This window comes from Purpureocillium lilacinum (genome assembly GCF_023168085.1).
Source record: "Purpureocillium lilacinum CBS 284.36 DNA, scaffold_2, whole genome shotgun sequence".
In the NCBI taxonomy this organism is placed as follows: domain Eukaryota; kingdom Fungi; phylum Ascomycota; class Sordariomycetes; order Hypocreales; family Ophiocordycipitaceae; genus Purpureocillium; species Purpureocillium lilacinum.
Genome location: NW_027072112.1, coordinates 2,380,437 through 2,398,071, shown reverse-complemented (window position 1 = coordinate 2,398,071; position 17,635 = coordinate 2,380,437). Strand labels below are relative to the sequence as shown.

General features: G+C 63.4%; 5 protein-coding genes across 5 annotated transcripts; 1 reads left to right on the top strand and 4 right to left on the bottom strand.

Annotated features, from left to right (window-relative positions):
* Positions 1-106: 106 nt before the first annotated feature.
* PLICBS_002502 (uncharacterized protein) lies at positions 107-2,089 on the bottom strand (the record flags this gene model as incomplete). The annotated part of the gene is made up of 1 exon (XM_018322191.1): positions 107-2,089. The coding sequence occupies one exon, from the start codon at positions 2,087-2,089 to the stop codon at positions 107-109; it is 1,983 nt and encodes a 660-aa protein (XP_018179671.1).
* Positions 2,090-4,749: 2,660 nt separating this feature from the next.
* On the bottom strand, positions 4,750-6,483 carry PLICBS_002501 (uncharacterized protein; the record flags this gene model as incomplete). Its single annotated transcript, XM_018322189.2, has 1 exon — positions 4,750-6,483. One exon carries the CDS (start codon positions 6,481-6,483, stop codon positions 4,750-4,752), a length of 1,734 nt encoding a protein of 577 aa, XP_018179669.2.
* A 341-nt stretch (positions 6,484-6,824) lies between these two features.
* Positions 6,825-7,577, top strand: PLICBS_002500 (uncharacterized protein; the record flags this gene model as incomplete). Its single annotated transcript, XM_018322188.2, has 1 exon — positions 6,825-7,577. The coding sequence occupies one exon, from the start codon at positions 6,825-6,827 to the stop codon at positions 7,575-7,577; it is 753 nt and encodes a 250-aa protein (XP_018179668.2).
* Positions 7,578-8,215: 638 nt separating this feature from the next.
* Positions 8,216-9,430, bottom strand: PLICBS_002499 (uncharacterized protein; the record flags this gene model as incomplete). The annotated part of the gene is made up of 1 exon (XM_018322187.2): positions 8,216-9,430. One exon carries the CDS (start codon positions 9,428-9,430, stop codon positions 8,216-8,218), a length of 1,215 nt encoding a protein of 404 aa, XP_018179667.1.
* A 5,222-nt stretch (positions 9,431-14,652) lies between these two features.
* On the bottom strand, positions 14,653-15,939 carry PLICBS_002498 (uncharacterized protein; the record flags this gene model as incomplete). The annotated part of the gene is made up of 1 exon (XM_018322184.1): positions 14,653-15,939. One exon carries the CDS (start codon positions 15,937-15,939, stop codon positions 14,653-14,655), a length of 1,287 nt encoding a protein of 428 aa, XP_018179664.1.
* Between the last annotated feature and the right edge of the window lie 1,696 nt (positions 15,940-17,635).

Genomic DNA, 17,635 nt, shown 5'->3' with positions numbered 1-17,635 from the left:
GCCCGTCTAGACGACCTGTCCGCCGACCGCTGCCACATCTAACGCAAACGCCTGCCCATCGCGGGCTCATCAACCGGAAATGATGCAACGCCTCCCATTCATGCCATTATACATCAATTAGGTGCCGCATGTTCTGCGGGATGCTTTTGGGAGAGACAGTCTCCCGCGAAAACGGTTCTTCTGCCATGACTGGGGTCGAAGGAGGAGCAGAACTGGAGTCCGCCAACTGCGCCTCGCCGTCTTCGCACTTGAAATAGCTGTCTGACGAGCTCCGCCGCTGCGACAGCTCCGGGCGCAGGGCGGGCAGTGCACAGACGATCTCGGCCTCGCCCTTGATGGCCACGTTTCCCAAGGGCGCCTGAGGCGCGGCCTGCGGTGGCCCCTGCGAGGGCACGGAGGCGTCCGGCACAATCTTCTTGGTCGTGGTCGTGTCGACGATGGTTGCCTTGCTCGTCTTAAGCTTCTCCATGATGGTGTTCTTGGGTGGCGCCTTGCCCTTGGCCGGCTGCTTGGGCTTGCGAGCGCGAGGCTTGGCCGCCTTGCCGCTGGGGTCCTTGGCGGTTGCGGCCTTGCCGGGGGTCGGCTTGGTGAAGACAATCTTGGTCTGCTTCGCCTTCGACGGCCCTTTGCTGGCCGAGACGGGCGGGCTCGGGCACGGTGTCGGCATGGCCTGCATGTCCTCGACCTGCTTCGGCTTGGCCTCGATATGCACCTCGATGGCCGTCTTGGTTGGACTGCTGGGGATGCCGACTTCGATGCTGTTCTTGCGCAGAGCCCCAATCTTCTCGGCGTACTGCTCCGGAGAAATCTCAAAGTTGTCGCCGATTTCGCAGTCGTAGGGCGGTAGGCTGGCGAGGCGTGCCACGTCATCGCATTTAGAGCGCACGACCATGTCCCAGCAGTCTTTAAACTCAACGCCCTTGGGCTCCGAGTCGATGTTGACCCACGCGGTGAAGCCATCCTTGCGGCCGCGAGCGACTTGGCACATTTCTTTGACGAGCCGCCGGGTGCCGGGGACCTTGAGCGTAGTGCCGACAACAATGACGGCGTCGGGGCGGGCCTTGAGGTCGGCCCTGGCGACATTGCCAATGGCCTCCTCGTCCGGGTTGAACTCGTTGTAGAGAACAAACCTTGGCCGTAACCGGCCGATTCCGTGGCTGCGCTTTCCGGCGTAGGCGGTGCGCACCTCGTCCTGCTCCTTGCACATGCCGCAGAGGGGCGCCTCGGGCCCGTTGAACAGGTCGCCGTTGAAGGGCTTCAGGTCGCCACACTTTGTGCACACCATCTTCTCGAGGCCACCGTGCAGCTGAACCGTCTTGGGCCAAGGGCCTTTGGGCTCGAGAGGCACGCTCGTGTGGAGCGGCGGCATGGAGGTGTCAATGCAGTCAATGTTTTGCGAGTAGAGGCGGAGCAGACGGCCCTCCTTGGCGAGGGAGGCAAGCAAATGGTGAAAGGGCGTGGGCTTGGCGTCCTTGACCATGCCGGCCATCTCGCGGACCATGGTGTGAAAGGATTGGGTGGAGGAGTCGTGCTTGTAGACGGAGGCGTCGAAAAGGTGCTTGCCCGAGGCCTTGAGCTTGTGCTGACTGCGGGCCGTAGCGAAGAGGCCCGTCGACGAGCGAAAGTCGGGGACGCCCGCAGAGACGGAGATGCCGGCGCCAGCAATGACGACCACCTTCTTCTTCTTGCGAAGGGCGGAGAGCAGACGTTGCAGTTGGAAGTTGTCTTCGTGGGAAAAGTCCTCATTGGGCTTCATGAGGTCCAGATACATTGTGGTGCGCTCCTTGGGAGGCGTGACCCTGCGCCGTTTGGCCGGGCGCGGGCTGTCGTCCATGGGCTCGCCGAGCTTGACGGGGGACTGGGTGCCCGAGGGCGCCGACGAGGTGGGCGAAGGGTAGCGGCTCGAGGGGTCCGGGCGCTTCTGCGGCTGGCGGCTCTGCTGGTGCATGACGGGCGAGCCAGGAAGAGAGGGTGTGCTAGGGAGGCTGGAAAGCGGTGATGAAGGCGCCGAAGCGGGAGCAGATCCCGGGGCCGAGGAGAGAGGGCTGGAGAAGGCGGTGGTTGTTGTGCCGCCCGTGTCGGTGGCCATGATGTCGGTGTTAAAAAGCGACGCCAAGCAGGGGTTATTCAAAGGCCAAGGTGCAAGCGGGCGGGCGCTCGAAACCAGCGGAGACAATGGCGAGCTCGAGAGGGAGGAGCGTAGGCGGAGAGGGTGCAAGAAAACGAGCAAAGGGCGCGGGTGGTTGTCGTCAGACCATTGCGCGCCTCGACGTGTGTCGTTCGTGTGCGGCTCGTGCGCGGTGTCGGTCGGCGTACAAGTCGAGTTGAGACGGCCGAGCAGAAGCCGCTACGCGCCACGTCGCTGCGGATTCTCGAAGAAGGCGGTGTCTGGGTGTCGCGGCTGCCGCAGCATTCGGGTCGCGTCGTGAGGTGTCGTCGGGGGCCGCGATTGACGGGGGAGGGTGGTGTGGAAGAGAGAGAGCAAGAGAGAAGAGAAGGTCGAGGTCGGCAGAGGTGGAGGTAGCGGAGATGGGCGGTCGGTCGGTGCGCGCGGCGGCGGGTTCGGGGGGGGAGCGGCAGGTACCCTCCACCACCCTTTCCTGAGACGATGCGAAGCCCCGGGGTTCCTCCTGCCCACTGCTGTATTGCCGCCACTGTTTACCTAGTACGGGCCACCTGGGCGGCTTGGGCGGTTCGTCAAAGTCGTGAGCGAGCACTCACTAACGTTATTCCCTAGCGCCCTCGGGCTGGCTGGCTGGCTGTCTGGCTGGCTGCTGCCCACCTCCAGTTTAACATGCCACACACAAAAACACGGCAGAGGCAGAGGCAGACGGACGCATCGAGATGGGCAGGTATTAACTTGGGTATTTGCTCGTGGTGGGTCTCGTGCTTTGCAAGTGCCTCCGTCTGCCCCCCGTGGCAGTGGCACTCGATGCTCTCGTCATGTGTATTTTGCGCCAAACGAATCGTCCGTCTCGCCGGCTTTGTCAGTCAGAGTTTGTTTGGCAGGCGGGCTGGCTACCTGGACAAGGGCCCAGAGCACCCAGCAATACGCGACCGCTGCCGGGTCATGACTGGTTTAGGTGGTTAGCCTTTCAGCCGATTCCACGCCTCCATTCACGAGCTGCTTGACGAATTTGTGCCTTGCATCGGCTGCCGCGTTGACGAAGGCCACTCCCCGACACACAGACTCTCAGACGGATAGTTAGAGAGGGCCGAGGGCAGCACACATTTGTCCCTCCCTCTGTCTCTCTGTCCATCCCCTGGCTCGCACCCTCTGGGCCCCCCTCGCCGGCGCGAATGCCAGCCAGCCGCCGCGCAGCAATGAATATCGCGCAGTGCAGCAGCAGCAGCAGCAGCAGCAGCAGCAGCAGCACACAGGGGAGGGAGGCCCGGGCGGGCGCCGTCATCCCAATGCGCCGCCCCCGTCCTCCTTACTATGGTAAAGGGCGGAGACGACCCGATGCCAGTGCCACTTCGAAGTAGTACGAAGCACGCATGATGACCTGACCGACCTCCATCGACAAAGCGCGCCCGGGGATTCTCTTCGCCCCTGTATTATGCAGCGTCACAGAACCTCTTTTTCAGTTCCCCCCCGCCGCCGCCTACGTACATGCGTGTGTACATACATGCACATGCGGTCACCACCACGGCCGCCACCACCACTGCCACAAACGGTTTCTGCAGACACTGCGTATCCTCGTCACTCGTCACGCCTGCACGACATCCCATCCATCCATCCATCTGCCCTCAGTGATATGACGGTGGGGGCGGGTTGACAGCCATGGAGGAGCCCCCCATCACCCCCCCCCCGGCAAGGCAGCGAGAGAGGCCAGACCAACAGTCCATCCCAGTGGGACGGGACCAGCGGGCGGTCGGGTCGGTTCCCTAGGAGACGGGCCCCAGCGGGGAGGGGCCTGTTGCGGGCCTGTTGCTTCCTTCCATGCCCGCCATGCCATGGCCCCCCCCCCCCCCACAGCGGCGGGGCCTCCGCCCCCTGTCAGCCGCCGCCCGCCCGCCCGCCAGCCCGGCGTGCCATTGGATTTCCGTCGTTGCGTCAGTGTTCCAGGCTGGATCCGCGCAGCACTGCATGGGGTTTTTCCAGAAGGCCCGTTTTGGAAATTGGCGGCATTCCTGATTCGGATGCCCCCTTCCATCATGCCTGGTGCCTGCCCACCGCAGTGAATGTGCGAGTATATTTTGCCTCGGCTGTAAACACCACAACACCACAGCAATGCGGCCCTCGACATTGCAATGTGTACTGCGATGCGGGACCTGCCCCTTGCAGGGCGGGTGCATCCGCTTTCAAACACCTGGGACATTCTACCAATACGAGCGTAGCCGCCGCAATTCTCTGCCTCGACACAAGATTGATGCCTCAACCCCATACTGGTTCCTCAACTGCCACCTTATGGCAGGTCGTGATGTGTATTCCTCAACCGCCGTCCAATGATGGAGATTGTGACATGTAAATATCAGCCATATGTGCCCGCCGTCGCGTCTATAACCCTACCGCCGTATCATGATGGAGATGGGGACATGTGAATATTACCCATATGTGCCCGCCGTTGCGTATATAACTCTACCGCCTTATGCAGCTCGTCATGTGTATTCCTCAACCGCCGTCTACTGATGTTGGAGATTGTAACATGTAGCTATTACCCAAATGTGCCTGCCGTCGCGCCTATAACTCTACCGCCTCATACTATACACACGATCCTCATTCACGCCTGTTGACACACATCATGGTCATGACGCATCCACAGCCGCCGGCTTCCGCGCCGCCGCCGCTGCTCCCACCGCCAAACCCTCACCCTCAGCACCACCATGCCCCTCCGGCGTCCACAGCTCAATCACCTCCTTGCCGCCCTCGCCGCGCCCACCCTTCCTCCTCCTCTCCGTGCGGTTCAGCATCTCCATCCCCAGCACGCCCGCCGCCATGCCCGTCAGGTGCGACGCCACGTCCACCTTGTAGCGCATGGTGCGCCCCAGCCCCGCCAGCTGCACCGCCGCGATGAGCGCCAGGAAGACGATGCCGTGGACGCCCTCGCGCGGCAGGCCAAGCACCTTGAACCCGTCCGACCGGTGCTCCCAAAAGTACGCCGCGCAGAGCCCCAGCGTCGCCCCCGACGCGCCCAGCGACGTCACCGTCAGCCACCCGCGCAGCGTGTACGTCGTCAGGCTGCCCAGGAACCCGACCGCGCCGCACCCCGCGTACAGCGTCGTGAAGTCGGCCCGCCCCAGCTCCGCGTGCAGCGCCGTGCCCACGAACCACAGCGGCACCATGTTGACCAGCAGGTGGCTCAGCTTGGTGTGCGAGAAGACGGCCGTGAAGAGCGTGGCCGGCCGCGGCGTCGCCACCACCAGGATCGCCCACTTGTTGAGCGTCTTCCACAGCGGCGGCACCCGCCACGCCAGGAACACGGCCACGTTGACCGCGATCATGGCTCCCACCGTGGCCTGCGCCGTCGACAGCTCGCGTAGCAGCCGGTAGCGCGGCATCGGCTCCTCGTACACCATCGCGACGGCCGCCATGAAGCCCAGGACCAGCGCCACCACCGTCGCCGACGGCACGATTCGCTCCCACGTGCGCATCTCTGGAGGCGCCTCCAAAGTCGACTGTGCCTTGGCGTAGTATTCGGCCACCTTGGGGTTCGTGATTGCTCTCGTGCCGTCTTCCCTCTTGGCCAGGGGTCCCGCGGCGGCGGCTGGTTCCTGAGCCTCCTTGGCTTGGCGCTCCTCCTCGAGTGCCCGCTCCCGTGCCTTGTCCTTTGCCTTGATGCGCGCGCGCATCGCGTCAAAGCTGCTCCGTCCGTATACCGGGTCGACCTTGGCTTCGTCTTCCTCTGTCGCTTGCTCCGAGGCCGCCTCCTCGGCGCCCTTGGCCTTGCGCTTCTCGGCCTGCTCCCGCTCCAGCTCCATCTGGTTCAGCTCGTCCTCGGCGCGCAGCCCCGCGTTCATCACCTCCCCGACCGGCACCGTCTCGCGCAGGTACGCGAGCCCCGCCGCCATCTGCTCCGGCGAGAACTGCGCCGTGTGCACCGCAAACGCCGGGTCCTCGAGCGTGCCGGCGACGCGCCGCCCGTGCAGGATCCGCAGCAGGTGGTTCGCCGCCGCGGCCGTCATCCTCGGCCCAAATATGCGCTTAGCCTCCTCATCGGTGATGTCCTTGCTGCGGAAGGCGAGGCCGGTCTGGTCGCGGTAGTCGCGCGGCAGCTCCTCGTAGTTGCGGATGATCTTGGTGGAAGAGAAGAATGTCCGCCGCGGGCTCGTCTCACTTGCGGGGCTGTGTAGTATTCGTGACGTCTGCCATTTTCGTTGGCACCGAGATGTAATTGATCGAGTTTGGGAGCTGCTGCTGCTGCTGCCGAGGAGGAATCGAAGGGGGACCGCAAAGCTCTGCATGCAGGTGCTCTTTGTGACGCCCCCTGCTGCCACTCTCAGCAGCGCGCGCCGGGCGTCCGCGCAGATAAAGGCGCTCATCCCGTATATGCCAGCGCGTGTAAGCGCGGTCGCAGGCCGACAGGCAGACGGGGTGGTGCGTCGTCGTCCGCCGGAGTCGCCTCGCGGATGCCTGAGATCCAAAAATTGTAGTTGCAGAACTTCGGCGAGAACGACGTACGAGTATGAACGCAGCCCTCCCCAGCCTAGCGCCGGCAAGGGTCCCCCGACCCCACCACGTCTACGACCAACCAAGGACCAGACCGACCACCTTCCATCATCAACCTCAAGAAGCTTCCGCTCGCCCAGGTCTGCCCCTCCATCGCCATTCATCCCTCCGACTCTTCTCCCCCTCCACGCGCGCACCTCTCACCCACTCAGCCATGTCCGCCGACACGCGCCCCATATCGCCCGCGCGCTTCGCCGCCGCGCTCAAGGACCTCTCGGTCGGCATGCTGCACCTCAAGGTCCTCGAGATCCGCAACTCCATCGCCCACCTGCAGTACTCCAACGACCAGCTCCGGCCCTTTGCCGACGGCTCCGCGACTGCGACCGCGACCGCCACATCCACAGCTTCTTCCTCTGGGACCAACGCCCCCGCGGCGGCGGCGGTGGCGGCGGCGGGCGAGCCCGACCAGGACTGCGTCGACGCCATCCGCGAAAACGAGCAGGTCATCGACCGCATGGCCGAGCGCATCGCCCTCGTCCGCATCGAGGTCGAGGAGCGGGGCATGAGCTGGACCGAGTTCCAGAGCAAGGACGACCTCGTCGAGGAGCAGCGCAAGGACGCCGACGACGCAGACACAGACGCAGGCGGGGCCGGCGGCAATGCCGCGGCGGCAGCAGCAGCAGCAGGAGTCAACGGCGAGGCGGCGCCGCCGCACTCAGCCTGGACGGACGGCACGTTCCAGACCGGCACGATACGCGGCGGAGAGGTGCATTTCGATAGCCAGCCCGGCCGCCGTACGGATGCTCCGACGACGACTGCGACGACAACGACCGGCGCCAACGGGGCGGTGCCCGCTGCCGCCGCCACCGGAGGCAGCCTGTCGGACGAGCAGCTGCGGCGCGCGCTGGAGGAGCGCATGCGGGACCTGGGCGGCGACGACGACGACGAAGGCGGCATGCACCTGTAGGAGTTGTCTCGTGGCCCGAGGTTGAAAGACGCACGGATTCAAGGAGTACTGGCTGGAAGGGCAGGAGCACCACTGGAAGGGCACGGTGGTATTATTGCATGGGCCGGCGTTTTGGGTGCCTGATTTGCTACTTACACGGATCGTCATCTACGGTGAGGAAAAATTTATATATTACCACGTTACAGCGTGTCGACGCATCGCGCACGCGCCGTCGTCCGTCTCGAGGCGACACTTGGGCCGTTTCGTCGCCGGCGCAGCGACCACGCAGCATCCACGAGGCACCAAGACGGGGTGTGCGGAGGGAGCCCAAAGGGCGGGCGTACGAGGTTGCAACGAGCTAAGAAAGCCATGTTATGCGCACGGCACCGTAGTCTAAATGTACGGCCGTGCTCTAGGGCAAGGAATTTACAACGACGCCGACCCATGAGCCCGAATGCGCGGGTACCCAGTATCCAAAAACACCCCGCATGCAATGATTCCCAAAAAGACGGCAAGAAGCACGAGCCAGTCACCAGACCCAGAATGAAACGAGGAAACGAGGCCGAAACAAACAAACTCCACAGTGCATGTGCCACGCTTCGAAATCAGGAGGTCGCTTTTTTCTTGGCAAACGACGCCACGGGCTCGCCGTGGACGTGTTATTCCGTGTCATCGCCGACGGGAGAGTTGACCCACGTCTTGGTCCTGCTCCTCGTCGACTTTTGCCGCTTCGTCGCCTTCCTCGACGACTGGCGGCCGCTGCTGCCCGTGTCGGTGCTCGGTATCGTCTCTAGTTTAGGCCGCTGGGCGGCATGCGTAGAAGTGCTGTTGTGGCTCGTCGTTTGTGTAATGGGCAGCGGCGCCTCGTTTTCCGAGTCCGAGTCGGCTCCCGGCGGCCGCGCCGCTGGAGGTCGCCGGGTCCGCCTCCGCCTCTCAAACGGGTTGTCTAGGGAGTCGTCTGAGTCGTTGAAGGATAGGCTCCGGCTCCTCGTGCGGGCGGCGGAGTGGTGGCTCCGGGTCAGGAACAGGGACTCAATAAGCTCCGTCTCTGTCGGGTTGCTCTCCTTGCGCATTCTCTCCATGGCGAGCTTCTCCTTAAGCATGCGGCCCAGGTGTGCCTCGTCAGATGCCATGGTCCTGCCGCTGGACCTGCTCCCGGTGCTGATAGCTCGAGACACAGGCACCTTGCCTTCCATGACCTTGGCGGGCGGAGGCGGCTGCAGCATCCACTTGTGGGCGTCTCGGTGCGGCGGCTTGCTGCTGACGACGGGCGGGTGGTAGTCGTTGACTGGCGGGTTTCTCGGCGAAAAGTAAAAGTCGCGGCGCTCCTGTTCCGTTACCTCCTTCTCGATGCCGAGGGTCGCGTCGATGAGCCTGCCGGCCGAGTCTCGCGCCTTGGAGAAGGCATCCATCAGCCTATGGCCAGACCCTCCACCGGCCTGACCCCATAGCTCCTCGTCCTCTCTTTGGTAGCCACGGCGGCGGTTCCAATCTTCTGATACGGTGTCGTCCTCAGGCAGGGCTGACAGGCTGTCGGCAAAGTTGGTACGACTGTCCCCTACGACAGTCTGCTCCGACATGCTCGGGGCGTTGCTCTCCTGGCCGGAGCTGGTGAGCCCCCTCTGGCTCGAATTCTTGCTGGCGGCCTTTTTGGGCAGGCTGGGACCCATGCTGATCTCCTCCTGCCAGTACGGGTTGGTGTTGAAGGGTGAAGGGTGGCGGTACAGGCCGGGCTGCTCCGTCTCGAGCTTGGCCTTTTCCAGCCGCTCTTTTCGCGCCTGCTCCTTGGCCTTGTGACGGTGGCGGACCTTGGCACATGGCGTGCAGGCGACGAAGTAGAAGACGGCTGAGCGGAAGGCGACGGGGAAAGACATGGCGCCGGCTCAACAGCAGTGCCGTGACCCGGGTTGCGAGTGTCCCTCAATTGGCGACGGCGTCCGGCGCGGGGACATGGGAAAGAAGACGCCGTAAACGTAATGTTGTAGCCGATGTGGTGCAAGAGGGTTCGCGGTGTAGGGAGGCGGTTGTACGCGAGATAGGTCGATTGCGTCTCCCGGGCGTGTAAGTCGTGGTCGGGTCGGCCGTGGATAGTGGTGCGACGCGCAACCGGGGTGGGACGGCGGGCGGGACAATGGGGACGGCGAGGCGAAGAGCGAGGGATCGGGACGCCGGTGGGCAAGGAGCCAGAGTTGCAGTCGTCGTCGGCACTCGTTCGGCGGCGCTGGAATGGGAATGCTGACGGACCGGACGTCGTGTGTCCGTGTCGACGTGTCGCACAGACGACGGGCGAGGGGGAGGGGCGAACGTCACGTCGTCTGGCGGGAAAGGGGTGGGCGCGTTGGCTCGGGGCTTCTCTGCTGCAGGAACGGAGCGGTCGTCAGGGATCGGCGGTCCCGGGGGTTAGAAACAATGCGGTGAAGACGGGCCCGGCAGAGACTGCAAAGGTCGGTTTAAGTAAAGAGCAGGTTATTGAGAATTGAATGCAAAGCGCGGCGACAACTGACAGAGGAGAATGGGGGAGAGAGAGGGTGGGAAGTGGGAAGAGAGAGAGAGCGAGGGTTCCAGGGAGGCGGTGCGTTGAGGGTGGTGTTGCTGGGCAATCCCTGGGCGGGACAAGCAGGCGCAGCCAGCCGGCCACTGTCACGGAGGTACCTTCAGGGACTGTATTACTGTGTTCTCGTGTCGGACCGGGGGGTGTGAGGGTGCGAGAGCCAGTGTCGGGTGCAGCAGTGCGCCGACTCGGGACAGTTTGGGGCCGTTTGGGGCCCGTTGGGGCTGGCGTTCCAGGCGCCTCCAGGTTCCTCGCCTCGGGTGTCCGGGGAGGCACAGGCCAGGGGGGGCGCCCCGCTGGCGACGGACCCGGAGGGACCACGCAGCCACTGGCGGGCGCCATCAATCTCCCTCGCAGCGCACCTCGACGAGCGGGATTGGCGGGCGCCCGGGGGGTGTGGCCCGCCTCCATTGGCGGGCTCCCGAGCTTCCGGGGGGGTTCCTCGCTGGCGCGGCGCGCGCGCTGGCGGCGGCGGTGCAGGCGACGCTGGTGGTGGTGGTTCTGGTGGTGGTGGTTCTGGTGGTGGTGGTTCTGGTGGTGGTGCTGTTGCAGCCGCTGCCCGTCCCGTTCGCGACGGTGCCTGATGAAGGGCGGACATTGACGATCCATGGATGGACTGGAAACGAGGTCCCCTGTTTGCCAGGTCTCCATGCCGTGCCGGCTGCCGCCAACACCGCCTATCATGCACTTCGTACAGACCAGCACCAACCCGACAGGTCGGTGAGGGAGGGTGCCATGGGCGGGCGCCCGTGCAGCGCAGGCTCTCGCTCATCAATCCATGCCATCCTAGCCCGCTCCACTGATTCCATCGATGGATGGACCACGGCGAGAATCTCCCGCATCTGCCTGCCCAGCCCGTGCTGGTGGCGTCTTGGCAAAGGGGCCAGCGTGCCGGTGACGTTCCAGCGCCTCCCAGCGAGAATAACTTTTTTCTGTCTGTCAGTCTTCTTCTAGATCGTACCTACACACGCTGATGATGACAGCCACCGCCAGGCTTGCCGTTGGGTGTTCGTATACGTACGAGGTACATCTGAGCTACTGCCTGTACCTCGTGCGTCGCCGCCGTCGCCGTCAGTCGTGGGACGTCCGACCGCCCGGGCGCCCCCCTCCCTTCCCACGTACCTGGTCGTAAGGCGCGCGCACATGGCATCAGGTCACCTCACAGGCGACTCGGTCGTTTTCCCTTTAGTGACTTATCTCCATCGGAGAGGAGAGGATAACTAAGATGGCGGCGCATGTTTCACTCGACGACGACGACGACGACGACGACGACACCGGCGCCCCGGGACGCGCAATCTAAACGGAACGCTGACGATTTCTGACGCAGATGCGGCGGCGGCACCGGCCAGGGGGGACACAGCATGTACTTGCCATGGATGGCTTGTGCATGCCCTGGCTGGCTGCCCGCGCTGGGCTGACTGTGCGTGCTGCGCTGTGCTGTTGTTGGTGTGTGCTCGTGTGAGACACGCGATGGGCCCTTCTCCGCCTCTCCGAAACGGTCCCCCCGATCGTGGGCGCGCGCCAGATTGAAAAAAAAGGTGGCGTCACGACGAACAACTGCAAGGACTTTCGCAAGGAAGCAGCAGTACCGAACTGTACGAGTACAGTCGATGTAGCCGTCCGTACCGACCACGGCACTTGTTGCTGACCACTGGGCACTCGCTCGCAGCCACCCCGAGAAACCTTCTTTTTGGTGATCATGAGGCGCACAAAGCCGTTCGAGTCCGTCTTGGGGGGGGGCGCCGTTGTTAGTGCCGTCAAGAGGAAGATTTTCTGGCTTTCGTACCAAAATTGTTTTCCTGTGTCCCGCCGAAACGAGCAATGGCCGCAGCGCCACGCCTCTTGGGGGCCCCCCAGGCATCTCCTCATGTTCTTCTCTCTGACGCTTGCGCTGTTTTTAATCAAAGTCGTCGTCGTCGAATGCCGGGGCTGTGGCGGGCGGTCAGTCAGGGCGGGCGCGAGGTCCAGACAGAAGCCCGCTCTCGGTGCCGCTGGTGCCGGTCGGCGCGCCCGTTCCGTTGCCTCTCCTCGGAGACACGCCATGGCATACGGCATGGCACAGTGCAGTGCACCACATGCTTCCACGCTGCGGGCCGCACTTTGCCCGGAGTCTGGTACAGTACAGTACAGTATTCTGCAGTGCAGCCCGCGTGATGGAATATCGCTGCCTGCTGCTGCTGCTGCTGCCTCTGGCTGAGTCGTGCCGTGTGCTGAATCATGCATTGGTCGGCATAGGTTGGCGCTTGCGAGCTTTGTTGCTGCCCAACGCTCTGTCTTCATACCCCTACCTGGCCGCCTTACACCGGCGAGTTCGCTTTCCGTAATTACCTACCTGACGACCTATTCAACAGTGGCCGGCTCCTTGCGTGCCCGTCCAAGCGTTTGCCTGCCTGCGCTGTTTCGCAGCGCTTCAACAAGGTCAATGATGACGATGGCCTCCCTCGCTTTTATTTTTTGTAATCTACCGTAATTACTACTGTACTGTGTCCCGCTGTCCGATGCATTGACGAGGCGTGAGGCGTCCCCGGCGTGACGCACCGTGGTCATGCGCCCGCATGGCCAGACATTCACTTCATCCATCACATCACACACATGGCACTCGTTTGGAAGAGAGGTTGGATGAGCCCCGGTCTCGTCACTGCGCATGGGCAAACCCGCCTGCTTGCCTGGCGCTCTGGCTGTCTGCATGCTTCGACTCTGCATCCTCAACTCGTACTCACATGCAGCAGTTCAGCATCTTGTTCAGCAGATGCGCCTTCGCCGCCGCCTCCTCCATGCATCCATGCACGCGTCGGCCATCCACGGAACAGAACCCACGCAAACCACCGTCGGTCATGCATCCCCAATCCCCAACGCCCACCTCAACTACCTAGTAACTAACACGTTTCCCGTCCCGCCCCCGTCCCTCGCGTGCAGTACTTACTGTACTGTACAGCCATGCGCACGAAGGACGAAGCAGAAGGAACTGAACTGCAGTATGCAGCCGCCAGCTGCAGCAGTAGCAGCTAAACCCCAACCCCTCACGTCGTCTTCTCCCCCTCCCTGTCCCTCCCCTCCCCCCCCCCCTCCTCGTCCGCTGCCTCGGGTCAGGACAAGACGCCCGCCTTGCCTCGCCTCGCCTCGCATCAAGAGGCGCGCAAATCGTGGTGGCCGTTTTTGGCATGTGCCATGCCTCGAACGGCCGGTCCTCCCTTCATCGCCAGTCGTGCGAACACGGTGCTCAGCCAGTCAGTCAGTCAGTCATGCGCCGCTGGTCCTGTCCCGTCTCTCGTCCCGTCTCCCCCGTCCCTAGCTGGCCATGCGAGAAACCTCGACCGTTCGGAGCGAGCCAGAGGCACGAGACACGTTCAACAGCCGCCGGTAACCATTGGTAAACTGACGGCGGTACTGTATCGCTGGGTCGTAATATGCCTGTGGCAGGTCCCGCGTCATGCCTTTGGCTTATACACCATGCATGTGGGTGGCGCCTCATGGATGCACCTTGGACCTCCGCAGCATTGCTCGGTTTTCCCTCGCAGGCCATCTCATGACCTGATCCTCCAGCGCCGCCCCAAAGCCCCAGTCGCCCGCGGCTGGGCCCTTCTGCGACTGCGGTCCAGAACCGACTGCATGGGGAAGGTTCGCAGATGCATTGTTCCCTCGCTCTCCTCTCGGCCCAATTGAGACCATCAATGCAGGGCTACGCGCTAGACTCGCCAATGGGGAGCGTGGTGGGATGCGCCTAGGGAAGGCCAGCTATTGTTTGCTCCCAGCTCACCGTCTGGGGGCTCACAATGGGATCCCTGGAGGCGGCTTGGCTGGTCATCGGTCATCGGCCGTTGGGGCATGGCTGCTTGGCTCCTTGGCTGCTGCTTGGCTGGGACAGTCGTCATCGGTGACGGTGATGCATCATCGTGTACGAGATGCTTGCCGATATCATCGGAGCGCAAATCGTGGGCAATAGACTGGCGACATGTGGGCGTTGTGGACGCCTAGGCAACCTGTCGCGCACCCACGTTGCGCCCTTGATGGCTCACAGTCACCGCTACAGATCACGATGCAGACACCTCGCCTTGCATGCTGTTCAATTTTTTGGCCGCCTCGTGCGTGCTCGGCTCGGACTAGTCAACTGTCTATTCCCCCAACAGACCGTCTCCAGACAATTCCCGTGGGAGCCTCCTCGGCTTTCCGCAACAATGCCACCGTCCGGGCCGAGTTCGTCCGTGACGCGGCTTTCAGCGTGTGAAAGACAAAAAGGTGCTGTCGAGCACGCCGCGCGACATCTGATCCTTTTAACTCCAATAAGCGAGACATACCCATGCAATCTCGACATCGTCGTCGGCGCCTTTTCTTTGTCTTGCTCGGCGTGCCAATGTGCTCCAACCCCGCAGACAACAAACAACAGAGTACAGGATGAGAAGAAGAGATAGTGACCGTGCGTCGTCTAGCAGGTTAGTGTACAGGCACGGCGTGCCGTCGTGGTGGTGGCGGGGTTCCTGGCCCGCTGGATCTGTGTGTCATGCTGTGCTTGCATGATGCTCTTGGCGTCTCCGTGGGCCAGGCACCTCAGACCTCCCACTCCTCCTCGGCCTCCTCAGCGCCGTCGTCGTTGGTCGTCAGGGCAGAGAACGAGCCGCCAAAGTTCTGCGAGGGTGTGGGCTTGGCCGCCTTGGAAGCACCGCTCGTGGGCTGCTGGGGCTGGGCGGCAGGGCGAGGCTGGGCCTTTTCGTCGGCCGACGACACCGAAGACGCCTTCTTGGACTTCTTGGAGGCCTTGGTCTGAACGGTGCTCCACTCGTCGGCGTCCTGCTTGAGCATCTCCATCTGCTCCTCCTCCGAGGGGAGCGAGGACATCCAGGAGCCTTCGGACTTGGCAGCGGCGGGCTTGACCGTCGTCGTCGCCGGCTTCTCCTCGAAAGTGTCGAGGGGTTGGTGCAGGACCGCGGCGTCGGGGGTCTTGCCGGCGCTGTTGCCGTTCGGCGCACCCTGAGCCCATGCCGAGTTCTTGCTCTGGGCGGCCTGGAACTGGGAGCCATCCTTGGCGGCCCGGCCTTCGGCGATGCGGGCAGCCCGGCGCTGCTTCTCCTCGAGAGCCTTGCGGTCCTTCTCGGCCTCGTCGCGGGCGGCCTTGGCAGCCTCGGCCTTCTTGCGGTTCTGACGCTGCTTCTTGGTCTCGACCTTCTCGGGGGCCTTGGCGGCCTTCTTCTTCTGCTCCTGCTTGCCGGAGTCGGTGATGCGGAGGACCGAGGGGCCGGCAGGGGCCGGCTCGAGCATGTCGCTGACGCCGCTGGCGTCGACGGGGCTGGTCTCGGGGGACGTCGCGGGGGACTGATCGTCGTCGGCGTCGGCGCTGGTGGTCGAGAGGGGGGCGACGGGCTTGTCCGCAGCCGCCTTGTCTGCAGCCGCCTTGTCCGTGATTTGGTTGGCGCGAGACTGCTTGACAGACTTCTCTCGCTGCTTAGAGCCGTCCGACTTGGACGCAAACTTGGTGCCCTCCTTGGCCTTGGCCAGCTGTCGGGCGAATTCGCGATTGTCGACCTCATCCTTGGCCGAGTCGGCGGCCGCGGCCGCTGCGTAGCTCACGGGGGCTGGCTTGGGCTCCTCAGCAGCGTTGATGCGAGACTTGGCCTTGGCGGCTTCCTGAGCCTCCGAGGCGAAGCTTTCCATCCGCTGCTTCTTCTTCCTGTCCTCCTTGCGCGGTTCTTGATGCGTCGTCTTGACGGTCCGCGGTGCGGCGGCGGCACCTCTCCGGCCCGCATTTTTTGTCGAGACCTGGTAAACAACGTACCCGAGACCGATCAAAGTGGCGTAGCCACCGATGGTGTACAGGTAGTTCATGCTCGCGTCGGCCATGGTGGCGGATGGTTCGACGGCGACGGCGACGGCGACGGCAACAGCGACGGGGGGCCGCGGTCTGAGGCGGCAGACGAGGTCCGAGGGCCCTTGGAGGCCGGATCAGGCAGGGAGGCTTGGAGCCTGTGCTGAGCAGCTGCAGCAGCAAACACGAAACGCCGCAGGGTGTGTGCAGAGCGCCGGGACGATGCAGGCAGGATGAAGGTGGACGGCAATGGCGGACAGGAGAGAGAGGCGCACGTCGAGCGATGAGCGTTCAGAGGCGGCTCTCGTGATTTGGAGCAATCGAGTGGCCAGCCTGTCTTCAACTGGGGCCCTTGTCTGCGGTACGCACGGTGGTTCGTCAACTGGGGCTGGGACGCTGGGTCGATGGCGGCGAGGTACAGGCGGCTTGTACCTTGGCCGGGGTGGGGTAAAATAAGGCAAGGGCAAAAGGGGGGCGCGGCCGCCAGGAAGCGATGGGCGGCCCTGGCAAGGTGGTACGAGGATGAAAGGAAATCTTGGGTTCGGAGGCGATTGGGTTTGCTCGCGAGACAAGGTAGGTGCTGGGTAGATGATGGCGTGTGCTGTAGAGGGATGATTTGGTGCAGAGGTTGAATGCGTGGTGAGGCGGCGCCTCCTTATATTGCCGCGACAGAACAAAGAGGGACGGAACCTAACAGTGCTGTGCAATTGTGGTTCAGTGGATGGATGGAAGGTTGTGCTGGCGGTTCTGGTGCGTCCGCGGCGGTGGTGAGGCGATTCAGCGGTCGACGCCTGACAGCTACAGGTCCCCAGCGGTCAGCGATGCTTCCACCAAGGTTCGAACACCTCCATAGAGAGAGCCCGGGGGCGACACAGCACTCCAAGCGAGCAGCGAGGAGCCCTGGCCAGGGTTCAGTCCCCTCCAGCGCACTCCCGTCACACCTCGTCAGCTCACCTAGCAGTCAGTCAAACGCCGGCCGGAGCTGCAGTGCAATCCCCGCAGCCCGTCTCGCACCCTGGCAAGCCTGGCACCTGGCGCTGGTGCAGTGGGGAATCCTTGGAAGCGCGAGCCCCGACCCCTAGACCGACGGGCGCTAAGGACCCGGGTCGCACACGCGCGCACAGCGCACACCGAGCGGCGAAACAGGCGCCGCGGCGGCCTCTCTTGGGGAGCGAGCGAGCGAACGACGGCGGGGCCAATTTCAGGGCCCGTGAATGGCAATTTGCCGGGCTGTGATGAGAGAACCTTGGCGTTGCTAGCTGGCCCGTCGTCTCGCAGAGTCGATGGGTGGTTTGTTCGCGGGTGGTGTTTTGGTTGTGCGTGGTTGTGAGAAAGGGAGAAGCTGTGCGTGTCTTTTTCCTCTGGCTTCTTTTGTTCGGTTTTTATACTTCCCGCTTCGAAGGGTACCTCGCAGCTTGCATTCTCGTGGCCCTGTCAGGGCCCGCGACTCAGATTCACTGCACCCGTGAGTGACGCGCATATGCAGTTCGCGCCGCAGGGCTTCGAGACCTGCTTCCGTCTGATCGGGGCACGTGACGCGATCGTGGTCTTGGATGTAGCTACCCTGTACGATGAACGCTCGTGCTTTGGACGCGACTGTGAAGGCGCTGAGGAAGGGCAATGGCGCTCAATGGCATGCTTGAGCAGCCTGGTTGACGGCCGGTCCGCGGTAGAGCATGGACTGTGGCATTCTGTTGCGTTATCTGAGCGGGATGCAATAGTTGCACGTGG